Genomic DNA, 19,027 nt, shown 5'->3' on the forward strand with positions numbered 1-19,027 from the left:
TCCAGCCAGTCATGTTTCTTCTAATTACGAGCTGTATTAATAGGCTCGTGGTGCTGCCTGACCATTAAAGACTCAGGATGAAATCTTGGCCCCACTGACGTCACAGGCAAAATTCCCCTGGATTTAAATGGAGACAGGATTTCAACGCTTAGTGTAAGTTATTTTCTGGGAAACAGAATATTCCATTAGGAAATGTCATATGGGAGTGTTCTTCCCCACCTTTAAACAATTAAAAATACTCAGAACAACCCCCCTGGGAGCTACAATCAGAAAATGGAACAATCTATTTGTATTCCAGTAAGATTAGAGACATGAATCAGGTGTCAGGGCCGCACTGTGCAAGATGCTGGACACATGGAAATGAATCAGTACCGGCAGGGGTTTTTAAATGCCAGTTTGTTCCCACTAGGAGAGCCCTGACAGCCAAGCAGATCAGATCTACATGACTGAGCAGGTTCTCTGATGCTTCAAGCAGAGGGTCCAATGTGTATTATTTAAAGACAAAATGGACAGGAATAGGGCTGCAGTGTTGATTTGCATTTACAGAGCACCTTTAAGCCATTCTGTGGAAGGGGAAGCCCAGGAACAGAGAGGTTAAGTGACTTCCCCCAAGTCACATAGTAAGTCAATGGCCGAGACAGAAGTAGAACCCGGAAGTCCTAGTGCCCAGGCCCCTGTGCCTTATGCACTAGTGCAAAGCATCTGCTAAACTATGGGTGTTTTATCCAGCTCATTTAGCTCTCTGAGAACATTCCCAGAATCCTGTGGGAATGCATCATTGTTAGGCAGTGTTTTCTAGTGGATAGAGCACTGCTCCTGGGCACAGGAGACATGGGTTCTATTCCTGGCTTGACCTGACTGCTGGGTGACCTTGGACAAGTCACTTCAGTCTCCTGTGCCTCAGTTTCCCTACCTGTAAAATGAAAATAATGATACTTGACCTCCTTAGCAAAGTGCTGCCAGATCTACTGATGAAAACCACTATGTGAGAGCTAGGCTCGCTCTCTGCTCTTATTGCATGATTTGGCTAGGCCTGAAAATAAAATGTCTTGAGTGGGTACCTGTCCCCCATAAATATTTGGGTGCCTTTCAGTAGAATACATATGGTGCGATTGCTACCATCCTAACCTCCAAGGAAAATGACAGGTCTCACCAGGGCAGGTGGGAGGAACCTGAAACAAAACAGCTGGTCAAAGCTTTCGGCAGCTAGTTGGAATCCAGTTGCAGACCTCGTGTTTTAGGAGTCCTGGGGGAAGGTCTAGGGGATTTAATCACCAAAGGGACACTATAGCTGATGCAGCATCAGTGACACCTGGTAGCTGATTGGAGTACTGCCGTGCTGGCACAGGCGCTAACTTTTGTCGGCACCAGTGGGTGCTCATACCCCTCCCCGCCCCAACTCCGCACCTCCCTACCCCTATTGGATCCCTCCCCAAATCCGACTCCTTCTCTCTTTCACTCCCCACTTTTACTGTCCTGCTCTCCCTTTGCCATTCTCTCTCGCTCTCCCTCCTTCCCTCTCTCTGTTCTCCACGCTCTCTCCTTCCCTTCCTGTTGCAGTCCCTCTCACTGACCTGGCCCTTGTCCCTCTTCTCCTCTCCCTCCTTCATTTACTTCTTGAGGCTGCTCCTGGTGGAGGGGGCAGGGATGCTGTAATTCCCAGGCACAGGTGCAAAGTCCCTGCTGTGTTCCTGCCCCCCAGGCACATCCCCATAACGCCTTGTCTGATAGCCCAGTGGAAATAATGTATTGTGGCAGGTAGAGAAATTCAGCAGACCAAGAAGATCTGCTAGTGCAAGAACTGCTCCGAACCCAGGAGCACAAACACCTGTCCCTCTTCTCTGTGGGCCTGATCCAAAGCTCATTGACTCCCACTGACTTCATCTCTCCATCTGTGTATTTTTTCCTTCTCTCGCTCACACGCTCTATTTCTCACTCTTTCCCTCTCCCTTGGTCTCTTTTCTCAGTGTTTCTACCTTTTACTCTCTCTCTTTGCTGCTTTGAGGAGGGTAGAAGTGGCAGGATCAGTGTGTTGTGTTTGCATGTAAGCCCTTGTCTCTCTCCTGTATCAAACCAGCTAGCCCTTCAGCTGACAGTCCTGCTCTCCCTTTTAATGGGGCAGGGGGGAGAAAAGCATTTTTCAGGCAGGATGGAAGTAGGAGGAATCAAGTGCACAGAAATGGAACAACCAGTTCCAGTCTCCCAGCAAATATTTCTGCAGCTGCCTCTGGCATATAAACAGCAAATGTTTGTGCAACTGACCTGCAAACACACTGTGTAGTCCAGCAGCGCTGAGACTCCCAGCTTTCAGCTCCACCAGCACTTGATTCAGCTTTTCTTGCCCTAGAAGAGGACAAAATCTATCTCAAGCTTTTTGAGGGGAAAAGCATGAATAGACCTGGCTGTGTTAACTCATGGCCTTGAGTCTGCCACCTGTGTAAATCAGGAGTAATGCCACTGAGCAGTGCAGTTACAATACTGGGGTGAGGGAGAGGAGAATTGGGCCCATGCTGTGCACATGTAAGGGTGGGCTTTTCAAAGGAATCTGTGAGGGAATTAAGTGCTCAAGTATCTTAGCGACTGGGAGCCCTAAATCCCTTATGTTTGAAAATCCCAGCAATATGGAGTATATATACAAAGTGTGTGTATAGACAAACCTATCATTCTTCATGGGTGTAATTGAGGGCAGAATCTTCCCACATATATATACGTATACACACATACTCATCCACATGACCTGATTGTGATCTCAAGAACAAGGGTGTCATTCCAGAGGAACTCCATTTAAATCAATATGGATACTCAATACTACACGGGTGTTACTGAGAGCAGAATAAGGCCCTGGTTTCTAACTGCAACCTATAAAGGTGCAATTATAATCAACATTCTCTGCTGACAATATAAATCTCAGCAAGTCACAAGAATCCTGAGATCATATTAGAATCACAGCCCCATAACAATCAATGCAGTCAGTTGGGAATATTTTTCCCTACAATTCTGGATGTGCAAGGACCAGACATTTGCACGTGCAAATCTGATGCGAAAATTAGCTGACTGCTTGAATACCATTATGAAAATCCTTGGGGCTTTGCACATACAAAATCCAGAAAGCAAATCTCTCCTTATCTCTCTCTGTAATCTATCGGCAATTTTGACTTTGGAAACTGTGGCTCTTGCCAGTATAATTTAACATTTTTATTCCTCCAAATCAAAGCTACTAACTGTCCTGCAAAATGGATTCTGTATGTCTTCAGCCACCTACAAATGTTGCTATATCTCTCAGGGTTTCTAGCACAGACTAGGTCTAAAATGCAGTTCAAAACTGTGAGTAATACTGAGTAATACTTTTACTAACAAAGAAAATGACTAGAAAAAAAAATTGTAAGTACTAAATCCAGGCCCCTGGAACACCCCCCCCCCCCCACACACACACACACTAAAACAGTGTATAATAAAAAGCAAATGGGGGCCCACTTGAGCTGCTTGGGGCCCTAAGCATTTGCCTAGTCAGCTTATGCCTAGTGCCAGCTCTGGTCTTAGTTGAGGGGAGGCTGAGCTGGAGTGGGGTGCGAGGTGCCTGGCTGAGGGATGTAACTAACCCTATTCCTGCTTTAGGTCAGTATCGCAGCCCCTACAACCAGCATGACTCTGCTCCTCTGCCAGACTAATGAAGGCATCACTGCCTCACCCTACATCCTGAGTGACGCCTCTCTCCTGCCTCATCCTCATTCAACCCTGTCCCCTCTCTAAGGCACTTTGCCCAGACACTTTGAGAGTCGGGCCAGCAGCTCGTGAGCCCTCTGATCTCTCCCCCCTGCCCCCACAATGTCTGTTTATATCTCCCCCCCACCACCGTTTTTTCTCTCTTTCCCCCTCTCTTCTGCCCCCCAGCCCATGTGGCAGGGCTGGGTTGTGAGACTGCCCAGGGCTGGGCCTGGAGCTGACCAGTCTTCACTCTCCCCACTTCTGGGGATCGGGCTGGACCCAGGAATGAAGCAGGAAACCCCGAAAGTGCAGTTTGCCCCCCTTCCCTCATTTATGACTTGTGTCCATGATGTGCAGGGCGGTGTTCTTGGCCCAGCCCCGCAGGAGAATCCCAGAGCCTGGAGTCAGTGAGTGTGGGGCAGGCGGGGACTAGGATTGCCAGGTGTTTGGTTTTCGACTGGAATGCTTGGTTGAAAAGGGACCCCGGCGGCTCCAGTCAGCACCACTGACCGGGCCGCTAAAAGTCCGGTCAGCAGCGCAGCGGGCTAAGGCAGGCTCCCTGCCTGCCCTGGCTCTGCGCAGCCCCCAGAAGTGACTGGCATGTCTGGCTCCTAGGCGCAAGGGCAGCCATGGGGGCTCCACATGCTGCCCCTGCCCCGAGTGCTGGCTCCGGAGCTTCCATTGGCCAATGGGAGCTGTGGGGGCGGTGCCTGTGGGTGCGGGAAGTGTACAGAGCCCCCTGATCCCTCTGCCTAGGAGCTGGAGATGCTGGCTGCTTCTGGGAGCCGTGCAGAGCCAGGGCAGGCAGGGAGCCTGCCTTAGCCCTGCTGTGCCATGGACTGGGAGCCGCCTGAGATAAGCATCAGCTGGCTGGAGCCCACACCCTTAACCCCCTCCTGCACCCCAACCCCCTGCCCCAGGTTGGAATCCCCTTTCGTACCCTAACTCCCTCCCGGAGCCTGCACCCTGCACCCCAACACCCTGCCCTGAGCCCCCTCCTGCACCCAAACTCCCTCCTGGAGCCGTTCTCATCCCATTCATTGGTGTGGGGAGATGGGCGGGGCACCACAAGGCTACTGGAGCCAGTGAGCACCTGGACCTATCCCCCACCCATGTGCTCCCCATGGAATCTGTCCCCCACCCGGGGGAGGCTGGGGCCACAGGTCCCAGCCTGAACCTGAGCATCATGGACATGAGTCATAAATAGGGGAGGAGCAAACTACACTTCAGGGATTTCCTCCTTCACTCCTGGATCTGGCACAATCCCCCTGGGAATGGGGGAGAGGGAAGACTGGTCGGCTCCAGCCCTGGGCAGTCTCCCAACCCAGCCCTGCCATGTGGGCTGGAGGGAAGAGAGAGAGAAATGGGGGTGGGGGAGAGAGAGAGAGAGAAACACACATGGAGAGGGAGAGATCAGAGGGCTCAGGAACTGCTGGCTGGGATCTGGAACTGGCTGGGCAAAGCGCCTTAGGGGGACTGGGTGGAATGAGGATGAGGCAGGAGAGGGTGCCGCATGTAGGGGTGAGGCAGTGAGGAACTCATTAGTCTGGCAGGACAGCAGAGTCATGCTGGTTGTAGGGGTTGAGATAGTGACTGAAAAGGGGAAGGGGGAGGTTTAAGGTTAGTTAGCCCCTCAACTGGGCACCTCACTTCCCCCTCCAGCTCAGCCTCCCCTCAATCAAGACCTATCATCCCCACTCTGGCCGGGCCTGTCCTCAAGCAGCAAAACTCTTTGGCCTTCCACTCTGGTCAGAAACCTACTGATTATGCTGAAAAGAAGAAAGCCAGAAAATCCTTAATTGTAGGGGAAATTGGTCTTTTCCAGTTTTATGATTTTCACCCAGATCAACAGGGTTCTGATCAGAGTGGAGGGGCGAGGGGTCCAGCCCTGGCTGTGTTGGGGGAGAGGGCTGCCCCACTGGGTGCCCAGCTTGGCCTTCCTAAGCAACAAAGTATGTGATCCTCCAGTTAGTTGAAATTGATTTTTGCACACATACAGGCTGCTTTTTTGCCCCCATCGAAGGCCTGGCAGCAGCAGTGGGAGAGGAGGAAATTCAATGTTCCTTGCAGCATTTCCTTCCTCAGAGGGAGCCCCCCATCCCACTCTCCAGGGCCACTCTTAGGATTGCCAACCCCAAGGGTGCAAAAAGCTTATGTCAAGATCCTAGAAATCATGCTTTTAAAAATAGCTGTCTTGTGTTTTTAGTCTTTTGATTGTTTTCTCTCTCCCGTGTGCATGTGACAATGCGGTGATGTTCCCACATTTATGAAGGTGGTTTTGCCTCCTGCTGCAGTTCTCTAACCCCCACATCTGCCCATACCCACCAATGAATCGGTTCTAGCCCTCTTCAGTTCTGCCTACGCAAGGGTCCATCAATTGTCCCCTGCCAACTGCTCATCAATTCTGTGATCAAATGGTCAATCTGGGTTTCAGCTTTTCACCACAATTGATAGGGTTCTGACGAGAGTTGGAGGGTGAGGGGCCCAGCCAAAGAGGGGGGATGGAGGGGCCCCCTAAACCTAACACTAAACCCAACCCTGAGGTCACTGCCTCACCCCTCTGTCCTGAGTACCAAATGGTGAATTTAGTGGAAATCAGACTTTTCCACTTTTCTGATTTTCACCAAAATTAATAGGGTTAATTTGATACCCAGAATATTCCCTAAAATGTTATTGATTAGATGCAGCATTCAGAAGTTATAGACAGACAGAGAAATGCCACTGAGCTGACTGTAGGGCTCATTTTGTGTGGCCAATTAAATGTGCTTTATGTTAACTTAAGGGCTTTCCTGAATCAGGGCCTAGGTAGTGAGCACCCTATTGATTGTAGTGGGCTTGTCCTTCCACTCACCTGGGAGGACTGGGTCATAAGAGAATATGTTTCTATAACGGTCAGTGAGTGCGGAGACTGGGCAGCAGAACTCTATGTGTGACATCTCCTTACTTGTCATGATCGCATCTTTCATCACAACGTATTGTCCCCTTCGTAGGCTATCAGGGTATCCAGGCAGTGAGCTGTAGTCTGTTCAGGTTCTTATATTGCACCTGTCTAATCTGGGAACCACGCTGGGTGTGACACAGGCTCCTAAAGGAGGCGGTAGGAACAGCATCACTTGGGAAGTTTAACATTGGACTGGACAAATCCCCAGTGAGTTCTAACAGGGAATAAATCTCCGAGAGAGACAGACCAGATGAGCTAAGTGGTCATTCCTGTCTCTAATGTCTATGGTTTAGAACAGCAGTTCTCAAACTATGGGTCAGGATACCAAAGTGGGTTGCGAACCAGTTTTAATGGGCTCTCCAGGGCTGGCGTTAAACTGGCTGGGGCCTGGGGCCTGGGGCCTGGGGCCAAAGCTGAAGCCCAAGCCCCACTGCCCGAGGACGAACACCAAGACCAAGCCCCACCACGCAGGGCCGAAGCCTGAGCCCCACCACCTGGGGCTCAGGATTCGGCTTCAGCTCTGGGTGGCAGGTCTCAGGTTATAGGCCCCCTGCCCAGCGATGAAGCCCTTTGGCTATGGCTTTGACCCCTGTCCTGGGGTGGTGGCACTCGGGCAGGTTCAGGCTTCAGTCCCCCATCCTGGGGTTGTGCAGTAATTTTTGTTGTCAGAATGGGGTCACAGTGCAATGAAGTTTGAGAACCACTGGGCTAGAGAGTCACTTGACCCCTCCTTTATACTACTGGGTCTGGGTAGGTAGGAGTAAGCTGATGGGGGGGGAGTGAGCGGAAGTGGGCAGAAAATGAGCAGACCTTCGGCTCCACCTCCTTCTACTTGCTGGCCAGCACAGTTGAGCTGATGGTGTAGGTCAGCCATAAATTACTCTGCACACAGGTGGAGCCAAGAGGAAGCCAGGGAACAACTGTCATTCAGAAGGGTGTTTCTGAAGCACCTCACCTGCTCCAGCAGTGGTGCAGCTGGTTGCCTGCCTCTTGTGGGTCTAAAGTCACAGTTCAGCCTTGTGCTTCTATGACTCGACGCGTAAGCAAAGATGGAAGCCAAAACAGGGTGCCTTCACTGTGCCTCCTTGCAGGGCTTCCACTCCAGACTGAAGAGGTCTGGATGGATCAAGAAATCTGAATGGTGCTTCCCTCACCCAGATTTCTAACCCCCTCAGCCATTGCTATTTATAACAGTGTGACTATCCTCAGCTGTCCGGCATGTTTGGAGTTACAAAGACAGGGTATGGGCAGAAGGGTATCTTTTCACTGAGAGGTTAAGCACTATTGTCACCTCCCAGAAAGCTTGGAACTGTTATTATATTGTCTAGGTTTCTCTTCCTTCATTCTTTGGCTATTCTTCTTCTTCCGACCAAGGATATGTGGAGTGCTGCACTTCCATAGCATTTTCTATCAGAGGCAGTCAAATGCTTTACAAGTGCTCCTGAGTTAGCCTCTTCCTGCTCCTCTGAGAACTAGATTATTATCCCCATTTAACAGGTGGAGAAGTTGATGCATAAAAAGGGGGAAGGGACTTGCCCAAAGTCCCAAGGAGAGACAGCGGCAGAGCCAGAAACAGAGCCAGGTTTTCCAGACAGCGATGTCTGTGCTTGAGCCTTAAGACTGTCAAAAACAGGAGCTTTCTTTGCTCTGGGTCCATCTGCTCCCATTGCTCATTTCCCCCTTGGAGTACCAGTCCTCTGGGCCACTGCAACTGGTGGCTGTAGAAATGACTGTCATGTCCCAGGAGAAGTCAGTGTGACTCACCTTCCTGTGAGGTGCTAGCGTGGGCTAGTGATTCAAGCAGGGCACTAGAAAAGGTGTGGGCAGATTCAGCACTGCATCTCCAAACACTCCACAGAGAAGGCACAGGCTGGGTGGTGTAGAGCGGCAGGGGGAGGCATGAATCACCTCAGTGGAGTCTATTCCCGTCTTTGCTACTGACTCCCCGTGTCACCTTGCACGAGTTACTGCCGCTCTCTCTGCCTCAGTTTCCTCGTGTTGATAATGGAGCAATGATACTCTCCTTTGCAAAGTGCTTGGAGATCTACTGTGGAAGGTGCTGGGAGCAGAGTATGGTTGTTATTAATACAGTATATCACCTCTGCCCCTCGTTTCCCGGAGGGGGGAACACCCTCCTGTGTTGAAACTTCACCTTACAGGTGTTACATTAGTGAGCAGCAATTGTTAATACTAATGATTATTCATAAGGAGTCATCTTTAAATGTCCTTGGCACTGAGGAACAAGGGAAAGAAATCTGGAAAATACAGTTCCCCTGATGGCCCTTAAAGGGGCCTGATTCTCAGAGGGCACACTCAGTACTCTCTGTAAAGCAGGTCCCCAAGGTTTCCAATACTGTTCTCAAGCTCCTTAATAGAAGGCCCTAGGTGCAACAGCTTGACCTGAGTGGTATGGTGGGTGGGGGGGTGTCCGGCAGATAGATCCTGACCAGGGGAGAAGGTTTGCATGGGAGTCACAATGCCACTTTGGAGGGAGCAGGTTTCCTTCTGCAAAACCTTTTCCCATTCCCCCTGGAGGGCTCCTGAATTTCCAGCCAACAGGAGCTGAGCAGATTGCTTCTCCTAATGGCTCCGGCTGCCTGTGTCAGTGGCAACCTGGAGAAGCCGCTTCCAAGATCCCCTGCTCCTCCTCCTCCTCCTTCCCAGGGCTGTTTGCTCCCATTTGCAGAGCTGGCAGCATGCACGCAGGTGTCCCAGAGTTAATGCCAAACAGACTCCAAGAGCCTGTCAGATCCCACAGGCTGTGGCTGCGGGTAGGAAGGCAGCTGCTCCTGCTGGGAGGGCTCTGCCTTCCTCTGCACAACCGTGGGGTCAAATCTGCCCTTGGATCTGCATGGACAGCTCCCATTCATGTCAGTAGGAGCCTCTTGTGTAAGTCCCAGGGCAGGATTGGACGCCTAGAAATTAAGTGGATTGGTTTCATGCGGAGTCCTTGTTTTCTGTCTTCATGTTGCAGAAGAACGGTCCCTTTCCCCAGAGTCACTGCAAGGGTTTTCTTTTGTTAACGGAAGACAAAATATTGCATTGACTCCCAGAGGGGACTGGATGGCTCCGGGGCTGGCAATGAGACATTTAGTGGGGATTGGTCCTGCTCTGAGCAGGGGGTTGGATTAGATGATCTCCGGAGGTCCCTTCCAACCCTGATATTCTATGATTCTATGATAGGGAGACTATGGCTCCTGTGGCCTATGGTTCCATAAGTGACTACTGATTTGGAGGGCCACCGTTTTGGGCATCAGAGGGCGGGTGCTCAGCATTCCGAAAGTCAGCCCCCATTAAGGAACAAAATCTCTAGTCACTCTTGCAAAATTAGGCTATGGTTCCAACGTGGCATCCAGGCTGAGTCAGTAGGGAGTGGAAGCTACCACCAGCTGATGACTGGTGTCCTCTGTAAGTTGAGATGGTGCCTTCAATCCAGCTCTTAGGGCTGCAAAACCTCCAGGATTGTCCTGGAGTCTCCGGAAATTAAAGATTAATCTGTAATTAAAGATTATGTCATGTGATGAAATCTCCAGGAATTCATCCAACCAAAGTTGGCAACCCTATTAGTGAAGGCAGACCACATCACTCAGCCTCTCTGTGTCTTAGCTCCCTGTCTATAAAAGGGGCTAACAGTCACAAGGGGTGTTGTGAGGATAGCTATGTAATTGACTGGGAGGTGCTCAGGTCAGACCAGGTAGGTATCTAAGATAGATAGATTTGCTGCTATTTGAAAAAGGGACTTTTCCCAGAGTCGCTCTAAGGATTTTATTTTCTGGTATGCATGGAAGAAAAGCATACTGCACAAAACCCCAACAATAGGGAAGGCCGGACAGCTCAGAGGCTGACAGTGAGACCACACTAGCACTGGAGTTTGCAGAGCAGAGGGAATAGGCCTTTCACTAAACTGTATTTCTTTATATGCTTTTATTTCTCATATGCTCCCAGCTTCTGAGCTGATAAGATGCCAAACACACTGGCCTGGAATTTCACTGAAGAGGAAGACAGGGTGACTATAGGTTTGTCTGTAAGTCAGTTAAAGCTTGATCTCAAGAGTACAACCACCAGGAGAGCTAGCCGGGGTTTGCACAAAGATACCACAGTAATCAGGGACAGGGGAATGCAGAGAGGAACGTGACTCTCCATTGGGGTTTCAATAAAGTCTGAAATTGAAATCAGTAAATTGGACTTTAAAGGGCACCATTTTCAGAAGTGGCCTGTACACTTGCCCCTGCAATATTGCCTCTGTGCATGTCAAACTGCATTGTGCATGCCAGTTAGGTAACTGCCGATCTAATCCCTGACTTGACAGAGGTGTATAAAATCATGAGTGGTGTGGAGAAAGTGAACAGGGAAGTGTTACTGACCCCTTCATGTAACACAAGAACTAGGTGTCACCCCATGAAATTAAGACAGCAGGTTTAAAGCAAACAAAAGGAAGCACTTCTTACAACGCACAGTCAACCTGTGGAACTCATTAGCATGGGATGTCGTGAAGGCCAAAAGTATAACTGGGTTAAAAAAAGAATTACTGTAGATAAATTCATGGAAAATAGGTCCATCAATAGCTATTAGCCAAGATGATCTGGGATGCAACCCCATACTCTGGGTGTCCTTAAACCTCCAACTGCCAAATGCTGGGACTGGATGACAGGGGATGGACCACTCGAAAATGTCTTGTTCTGCTCATTCCCTCTGAAGCATCTGGCACTGGCCACTGTCAGAGACAGGACACTGGGCCAGATGGACCATTGGTCTGGTCCAGTATGGCTGATCTTGTGTTATGACGTGTGTGCAGATGTGCTTTTGTACATGCAAATGGTACATGTGCTATTTGCGGATAGTGTTTGAGAGATCACTTTACATTTTTGAACCAAAATTTCAAGGGCTTCAGGCACTCATGACTACAGTGTATATATTTCTGCCATTCTGAAACTTGACAAGTCCCATTGTGTTGTCACACAAATGTGTATTTTGTTACAGCAAGGAGCAAAGTGTTGCTAATCTATATTCAGCTCAACAAAATAGTTTTCATGTCGATTTTACCTCTGAGTCCATGCAAGCAGCATTAAGGCAACTAGGCCGAATCCATCCTCCGTTGTCTTCAATGGAGCTGCCCCAGAAATGAGTTTGAGCCAGCATCTTTTGCAGGCCTAGCGTGGCAATATGGCTGCTTTACTTGGTCCCTTAATCACACCGGAGTCCACCATACTGGTCCCTGCTGCAATGCAGCTCAGAGGCTGGGAATGGAAATGGCCTGACACACGCTGTACATAACCCCAAGCTCTCCAGAGCAGAATTGTCTCATCTGGACAGACCACAGCTGTAAATTAGAATCATAGAATATCAGGGTTGGAAGGGACCTCAGGAGGTCATCTAGTCCAACCCCCTGCTCAAAGCAGGACCAATCCCCAATTTTTGCCCCAGATCCCTAAATGGCCCCCTCAAGGATTGAACTCACAACCCTGGGTTTAGCAGGCCAATGCTCAAACCCCTGAGCTATCCTTCCCCCCACTTTTATCCTTCCTCTGACTTTTGCTGTGTTGTCCTTTTGCAGGATGTGCAACGGTTCCGGGCCGTGACCTTTAACATCCAGAATCAACCCTGCTGGGTGCTGCCCACACCACGTCCACCCCTGCAGCCATGTCGAAGGACGAAGTGAGCTGCAAGCTGACGTCGGTCTACAAGCACAAGGAACGAAAGCCTAAGAAACCCCATTACATCCCAAGGCCATGGGGGAAGCCGTACAACTACAAGTGCTTCCAGTGCCCTTTCACGTGCATGGAGAAGTCCCACCTGTATAACCACATGAAGTACAGCCTGTGCAAGAACTCACTTTCTCTGCTTATCGAGTCCGACTGGCCCTACAAGAAGGGGAACTTGCTGCACCCTGAGCTCCGTCTCCTGCAGGCCACGGAGGCTTCCCGGCTCCGCGGGAGGAGACACGAGCATGAGGCCTGTGAATCCCCGGCTGTGGCGAGAGGCATGGCTAATCCCAAGCAGGCCACAGATGGGGACAGTGAAGGTGACAAGGTGTCGGCAGCGGCTGAAGCCCTGCCTTCTGAAGGGATGACCACAGATGCCAGCCAGTTCCAAGAGGAGGAGGAGGAAGATGTTGCCGGGCTGCTGAGGGAGATGGATGCAGGAGAGAAGAAGGAGAAAGTGAAGGAGATGGGTTGCCCTGGTGACCCAGCCGAGCCAGACTCCCTGCTCTTCAGGTTCAAGAACAAGAGGGACAAGCCTTGCAAAGAGGCTGAGCCTGACTTCATCATCACGGATGTTTTCTCCCTGAAGAACCATGCAACGAAGGGCAAGGAAATGGCTCCTCCACAGATAGAAACCAAGCCAAAGCATTGCAAGGGGCCAAAAAAATGCCTGGGGAGTGGCGGGGTCCTCATGGAGCAGTGGAAGCTGGTCGCCAATGGACAAAGAAGGGGTACCACTGAAGTCTCCTCACCATGTACCGAAGGCAACATCATCCCCTGCTATCCCCCTCCAGCCTACAGCGACTACCATGAACCTCAGGGCCTCAACCTCTCATTGCTGGGTATCAACTACCCGCTGAACCCCGGCCTCTTCTCCTATCTCGGTCCCAGCATGGCCAATAGCACCACGCCACATCCACAGCTGACCCAGCTGCCCTTCCTGGCCTCCACCGCCCAGCTGATGCACCCGCACGCTGGGCACTTCCAGCCCCTGCAGACCCCTGAGCGATCGGCCTTCCTCCCACGATTCTACTACCCCCTGCTCTTTGAACACACCTTTGGCTCAGCAGAAAGCAAGACGACGGCAGGCAAAGCAGAGGCCCAGGCACTAGCAGGGTCTGCCATGCCCACTCCTATCCAAGCCAAAACCACGAATGAGCCACCAAAGGCAGAGCTGCTGAAGGTGCCGGTGCTGAAGGCTAGTCTTCCTTGGGCGAAAGGTGTCAGGGAGGAGCCATCTCCTGACCTCAGCCATAAAGCCATGCTGGTCGAGGAGGAAGAGGAGAAATGGCTGGCACAAGAAAAGGAAAGCAACTCAGCCTTGGGCATCAACAGCCTCCGCAAAAAGCCAGTGTCCGACATCTACCGGAACCCTGTGGGGATAAAAGATGGGGCCGTTCTCCCCAACAGCATCAGGAAGGCGGAGTTACCAGTGGTCGCCTGCTTGGAGAACACTGGCTGCTTAGCCAGCTCCTTGAAGAGGAAGTTCACTGGGGGAGGACTTGAGTCCATGGGATCTGAAACGCTGATGCCTGGAAAATTAGGCCACCAAACCAGGTAGGATACAATCAGTCTCCTTATCTAATATTCCATCAGACTTTCCATAAATGATCAAGGAAGGTTTATGCAGGGTTGCTGTCATCCCCTCCCTGTCCTTTCCCAATCATTTTTTTAATCACTTGCCTCTTAAAACTGAATCCTGTACGAAAAAGGCAGATCACCATCAGGACATGGCAGTCTTACCTGCCAGTGGAGTCTTTCTGTGGCATCAGTGGGTTTTCTCCAACTCTTATAGTCCCTTTGTCCTTGTTGGAACCTGAAGTCTTCAGCAGCCATTAGGATATTAGAACTCAAGTAGTTCTTCCTCTCTCTGCAGAACCTAACAGTGGGCCAAATCCTAAGGCTTTCGCTCAGTTGTTATTCAGTCCTGATGTAGGCAAATTCCTGTGGACTTTGCCTGAGTACCTGAGTCAACACTGAACGAAGGCTTCAGCCTTTGGCTCCAGATTTATTAAAACAGGGGCTCACTTTGTTATGAGAAAGACAGCAACGTACGGTAGTGGACTGACCACTCAGCTAAGTGCTAAGAAAACCTGGGCTCCCATCCCAGCAAGTGGTGCTGTGGATGCACTGCAGAAAATCAGGCCCTTCGTGTGTAGCTTTGGACAAGTCACTTTGCCCCCTGGGTGCCTTGCTTTCCCCATCTGTAAAATGGAACTAATGGCTAGTATTGGTACAATGCAACATGACTGACCCCAAGCTTTCAAAAGTCAGGCCCAACAATATCATGAGATTGGCTTTAAAAACCCTGCGATTTTAAAAGAGAATCAATTTGTATTCTTTTCACCTGCCTTCTGGTTTTGGAGCCTTTAGGGGTCCCATTTTCAAGCTTTTACCAGAGAACTAGAAACTTACTTTCTTTTTATAGTGAAAGCTGAAATCCTCATCTAATCATGTGGCTCCAGGAGCTGGATGCTTTAAGGGTAGCAGAACTATTGCAAAACTCACTATAGAATCATGAGAGTTGGCAACATGGAAGGTGCTAAATAGGTAAGTGCTAAACACAGTAAAAGCTGTTTTATCTGGCACTTCACCAACCGGCACTATAAACCAGCATTTCTGACCTTCATTGAAATTCCAGTTTATAGTCTGTTTGGCGCGGGGTTGGCAGAGGGTTGGGGCGACAAAGGAGTGCGGGGCGTGGGCTGTGGGAGGGAGTTTGGGTGTGGGAGGGGGCTCAGGGCAGTGGGTTGGGGCATGGGAGAGGGTCCTGGGTGCCGGATCCAGCCGCTGCTCACCTTGGGCAGCTCTCCGCAAGCGGTGACCTGTCCTGGCTGCTCCTAGGCGGATGCGCGGCAGGCAGCTCAGCGCGCTGCCCCTGCCCCGCCCTGAGATCTAGCTCCGCAGCTCCCATTGCCTTGGAACTGCAGCCAATGGGAGCTGCGGGGTCCGCCTAGGCGCAGCCGTGATGGTTTGCCCCAGGTGAGCGTCCCCCAGATCCAGCACCCCACACCCACTCTCACACCCGAACCCGTTGCCCTGAGCCCCCTCCCACACCCAAACTCCCTCACAGAGCCCACATCCTGCACATCCTCCCGCACCCAAACTCCCTCCCTCTTAGTTAACTGGCATTTTTCACTTACTGGCACCCCTCTTTCCCCCAACATGCTGGATAAAACAGATTTTACTGTATTAGTACATGTCCTCCTACCACACAAAACCCCCATTTTTCTCACTAAAACACCACGTCACAAAGACCTCTGCCCCACAGCCAATGCCAGCCAGTCACTGACATGAATCAGACTACAGATCAGTCAACAAAGCCAGGCTAACAGTGAACTCATGGTCATGTTTTAAGCCTATCAGAAATACAGGGGATTTAGAGCCCCAGCCTCTCCAACCCTGGATGACAAGGATTTCCATAGACTAGGTCACCCCTTGCTTCCTCCATCCTGCTGGCGGCATCCTTTTAATTACGAATGGCTCCCCAAGAGGAAGATGACCCAAAACTGACCTTGGCCAACTCACTAAGGCCTAGATCCTCAAAGGTATTTAGGTGGAAGTTAGGAGCCTAAATACTTTTGAGCATCTGGGCCTTAGTCTCTCTGTGCCTCCGTTTCCCATCTATACAGTGGGGATGACAGCCCTGCCCTGCCTCCCTGGGTGTTATGAGGATTACTCACCAAGTATTGGGTGATGCTCAGGTAGATGGTAATGAGGGCGAGACAGGTTTGGTAAGTATTCTGAGGAAAACAATAGCAGGAGCAAGTGGGAAACGTGATCCATGTTTCCATTTGTCCCTTTACACTGCAGGCAGCAGTGCCCAATCCTGACAAGCATCTTCTGTGCACATTCAGGCAACCCAGGCTGGTGAGGAGGAAGAAATCTCAGTTTCCTAGGGCACCTGGGAGCAGTCATAGAGTTTAAGGCCAGAAGGGAACATCAGATCATCTAGTCTATCCTCCTGTATATCATAGACCACCAAACACCACCAAACCCAACAACCAGAATTAGAGCAAAGTATTCCAGCCCTCAGGAGACTAAACCACAGGCAGAGAACAGGAGAGACAGGGTACACCCATGCCTGAGGCCTCTGCAATCACTGATGTTTTCTGAAATGCCAGTCAGTTAATGTTAGAAGCCCCCTATCTTGCCCCTTGAGGGCACACCTTGTGGATAGGATATTCTCCGTGTGTTGTGGATTGGTTATTTTTCATGTCTTGGGAACAGATTATTCTCTAGCCCTCTTGTCTTTCTCCCCATTCCCTGCTCAGTCTTCTCCCAACTCCACCTGTATGCAGAGGGCATATGCTGATCTGTGACTGGGTCATGAAATTACTAGAGGTCTGCATCATAGGATGGGCCATTTTAATGGGCACACATCCATCTGACCCAAGTATATGTGGGATGAGGCTGCCTCTGACTGGCCCCGGGGCAAGGTGTCCAGCTTAGCAGAGTTCCATCCCAAAGTCTGGCAGCACAGCTGCAGAAATTAGTCTGCTGGAGCTGTCCCTTCCAATATCTGAGAGGCCTTAGACACCACCCATTAGCTGTTATGTACATTTAGTTCATAGAATGGTTGACGTCCCACTAAAGTGAAGTCATGTGAAGCTTCCACTGGCTTCAACTAGAGTTGTGGGTGCTCAGCACCACTCAAAATCAGGCCCCAGGTGTCTGAGATTGGGCACCGGAGGATGGAAGCACACAAAATTAGCTGGCGCTTTTGGAAATGCTGGCCTAAGTGATGTGCCCAAGGCCAAGCAGTGAGTCAGTGGTAGATTCAGCATCACTTAAATGGGCTCTCCTGTCCAATTTTTATTTCTGTTTTTGTCTCCTTTCCTTTTCTCTCCAGTGGTTTGAGAGCCACCCCCACCCAGCTCCCAAAGTCCCTGGACCACTGGCACATGGAATTTCATGCCTGCATGCTTGAAGACCAGGAGAAGGCCAGTGGCTCTGATGTTCTGTCCCCTGTGATTACGGCCTCTGATCACCCCCTGTGTAAGCAGAACAAAGTACATGGAACTTCCATCAGCACAACGGACCCAGAGGCCACAACTGTGCTCATCGGGGACCTGTCAAAAACCCTGGAGGAGTACCAGGAGGTGGAGAAGAAACTCTCTGACTTGGCAAAGGAAGACATCCCTGGGCAGAAACAGCTGAGGGAACAGCTGGTCAAAATCCGAAGGGAGCTCTATCACATCCACCAGGCGCTGGAGAAAGCCACTAAGCCCCATGAAGGCCCTCTGGACCTCTCGGTGAAAAGGTCCCCAGAGGGCCCTGAGAAGGGCCACCAGGCCAAGAAAGAACCCTGCAAGGCCAAACTAGAAGATGAGAGGCTCCAGTGCAAAGAGCAAGGTGCCATAAGCAGGTGCTTGGCAGCCAGCGAAGCCAGGGATGGGGACGGGATGCCAAATTGCCTTCTGGATGCTGAGAACAAAACCATTGACCTGCTGATCAAGATGAGCCGGTCAGAGAACCTCCGGGCATCATCCTCCGAGGCCCACCTGGGTGCCGTAATCAAAGCTGAGCTGCTGCCCCTCAGCATGCCCCTGGAGCTCCGTCACGTCATGGAGCCCTACTACAGCCGCACCACCAAGTGCGAAGCAGACTCCAGTGTGCTGCTCTGCACAGATGGGAGAGCCAGTGCCACCCAAGGCTCTCAGATCCCGGGGACTGAGGAAAGGCCACTGAGCTGCCGGGCCATGCAGCACTCCCTGTCCTGTGGCCTCCCCAGTGAGACAGACACTGGGTGTATCCACAGCCCTTTAAACGCAGACCCATGATCCCGCTGGGCTCCTGCCCAGAGCTCTGCGCATTCGCTGATAACCTCTTCTCACTCTCAACCTCCCCAGCCCGCTCCCACCAGACAAAGGCTTAGCTGCTGCCTGACTGCAAGGCCACATAGCGCTTTGCTCTCTAACTACCCGTGACAGGTTCCATAAGGTGTAAAAACCAATCCCCTCTTCATCCCCCTCCCAGCTGCTGTGCACAGCGCTCATGGGCTCTACACATGCTGCTGCCCACGTCCTGAGCCCGCAGCTCCTTCCACTCGAATGCAAGGCAGTAGGCGAGGAAGGGCAGGGGCTTCAGTGTAACTGAGGCTCAGCCATCTTCCTCCTCCGCAGCCACACAGATGGGGTCTCTTCTTGTGGCTGATTGTAGAGACTTGGGGGACCCCCAAAAACCAGCATCGGTGAATCAGCAAAGCCCGAGACAGATGATCTGAGACAGGCCTGGCGTCTGCTGAGCCCTACAGAACAAAGAGCTGAGACTGAAATGAACTGTGACCATCTCATCTGAGAAAGCTGAGGCAGGGAGCTTACAGCTGCTGTAGGGTAGCCATAGGGAGCAGATACCCGGATTAACCTCACTGCATGCTGGATGGTTCCACTTGCTCCATATAATAAATCTGAGAGCACCTGTGGCTGTAGCTATAAGACTGATCCTGAAGGAGAGACTTTAATGTTGGGGCATCCTCTCCCCCTTGAAACTTGCTCCGCAGTGCTAGAAGGCTGCATCGTACTCAGACATCTGGTGAGCAGTGGGGACATGGTCTTGTCCAGGAGCTTGGCCACTCTTAGAGGGCCTGGCCCTTTCCTTTGTCTCACGTTTAAATACCCTTCCCTGCACTGTACCCTGATATGAAGTCATTTCAGAGGCAAAGCCCCAGATCCAGTCC

General features: G+C 51.0%; 1 protein-coding gene across 1 annotated transcript in view; it reads left to right on the top strand.

Annotated features, from left to right (window-relative positions):
- Window positions 1-18,293, top strand: part of PRR35 (proline rich 35) — a 37,867-nt gene extending 19,574 nt beyond the window's left edge. The window contains exons 2-3 of the mRNA XM_043523611.1: window positions 12,201-13,905; window positions 17,201-18,293. Coding sequence (XP_043379546.1) covers window positions 12,287-13,905; window positions 17,201-18,131 — 2,550 coding nt within the window. The 5' untranslated portion in view covers window positions 12,201-12,286 and the 3' untranslated portion in view covers window positions 18,132-18,293. The remainder of the gene's footprint in view (window positions 1-12,200; window positions 13,906-17,200) is intronic.
- Window positions 18,294-19,027: the final 734 nt, after the last annotated feature.

This window comes from Chelonia mydas, chromosome 10, assembly GCF_015237465.2.
Source record: "Chelonia mydas isolate rCheMyd1 chromosome 10, rCheMyd1.pri.v2, whole genome shotgun sequence".
In the NCBI taxonomy this organism is placed as follows: Eukaryota; Metazoa; Chordata; order Testudines; family Cheloniidae; genus Chelonia; species Chelonia mydas.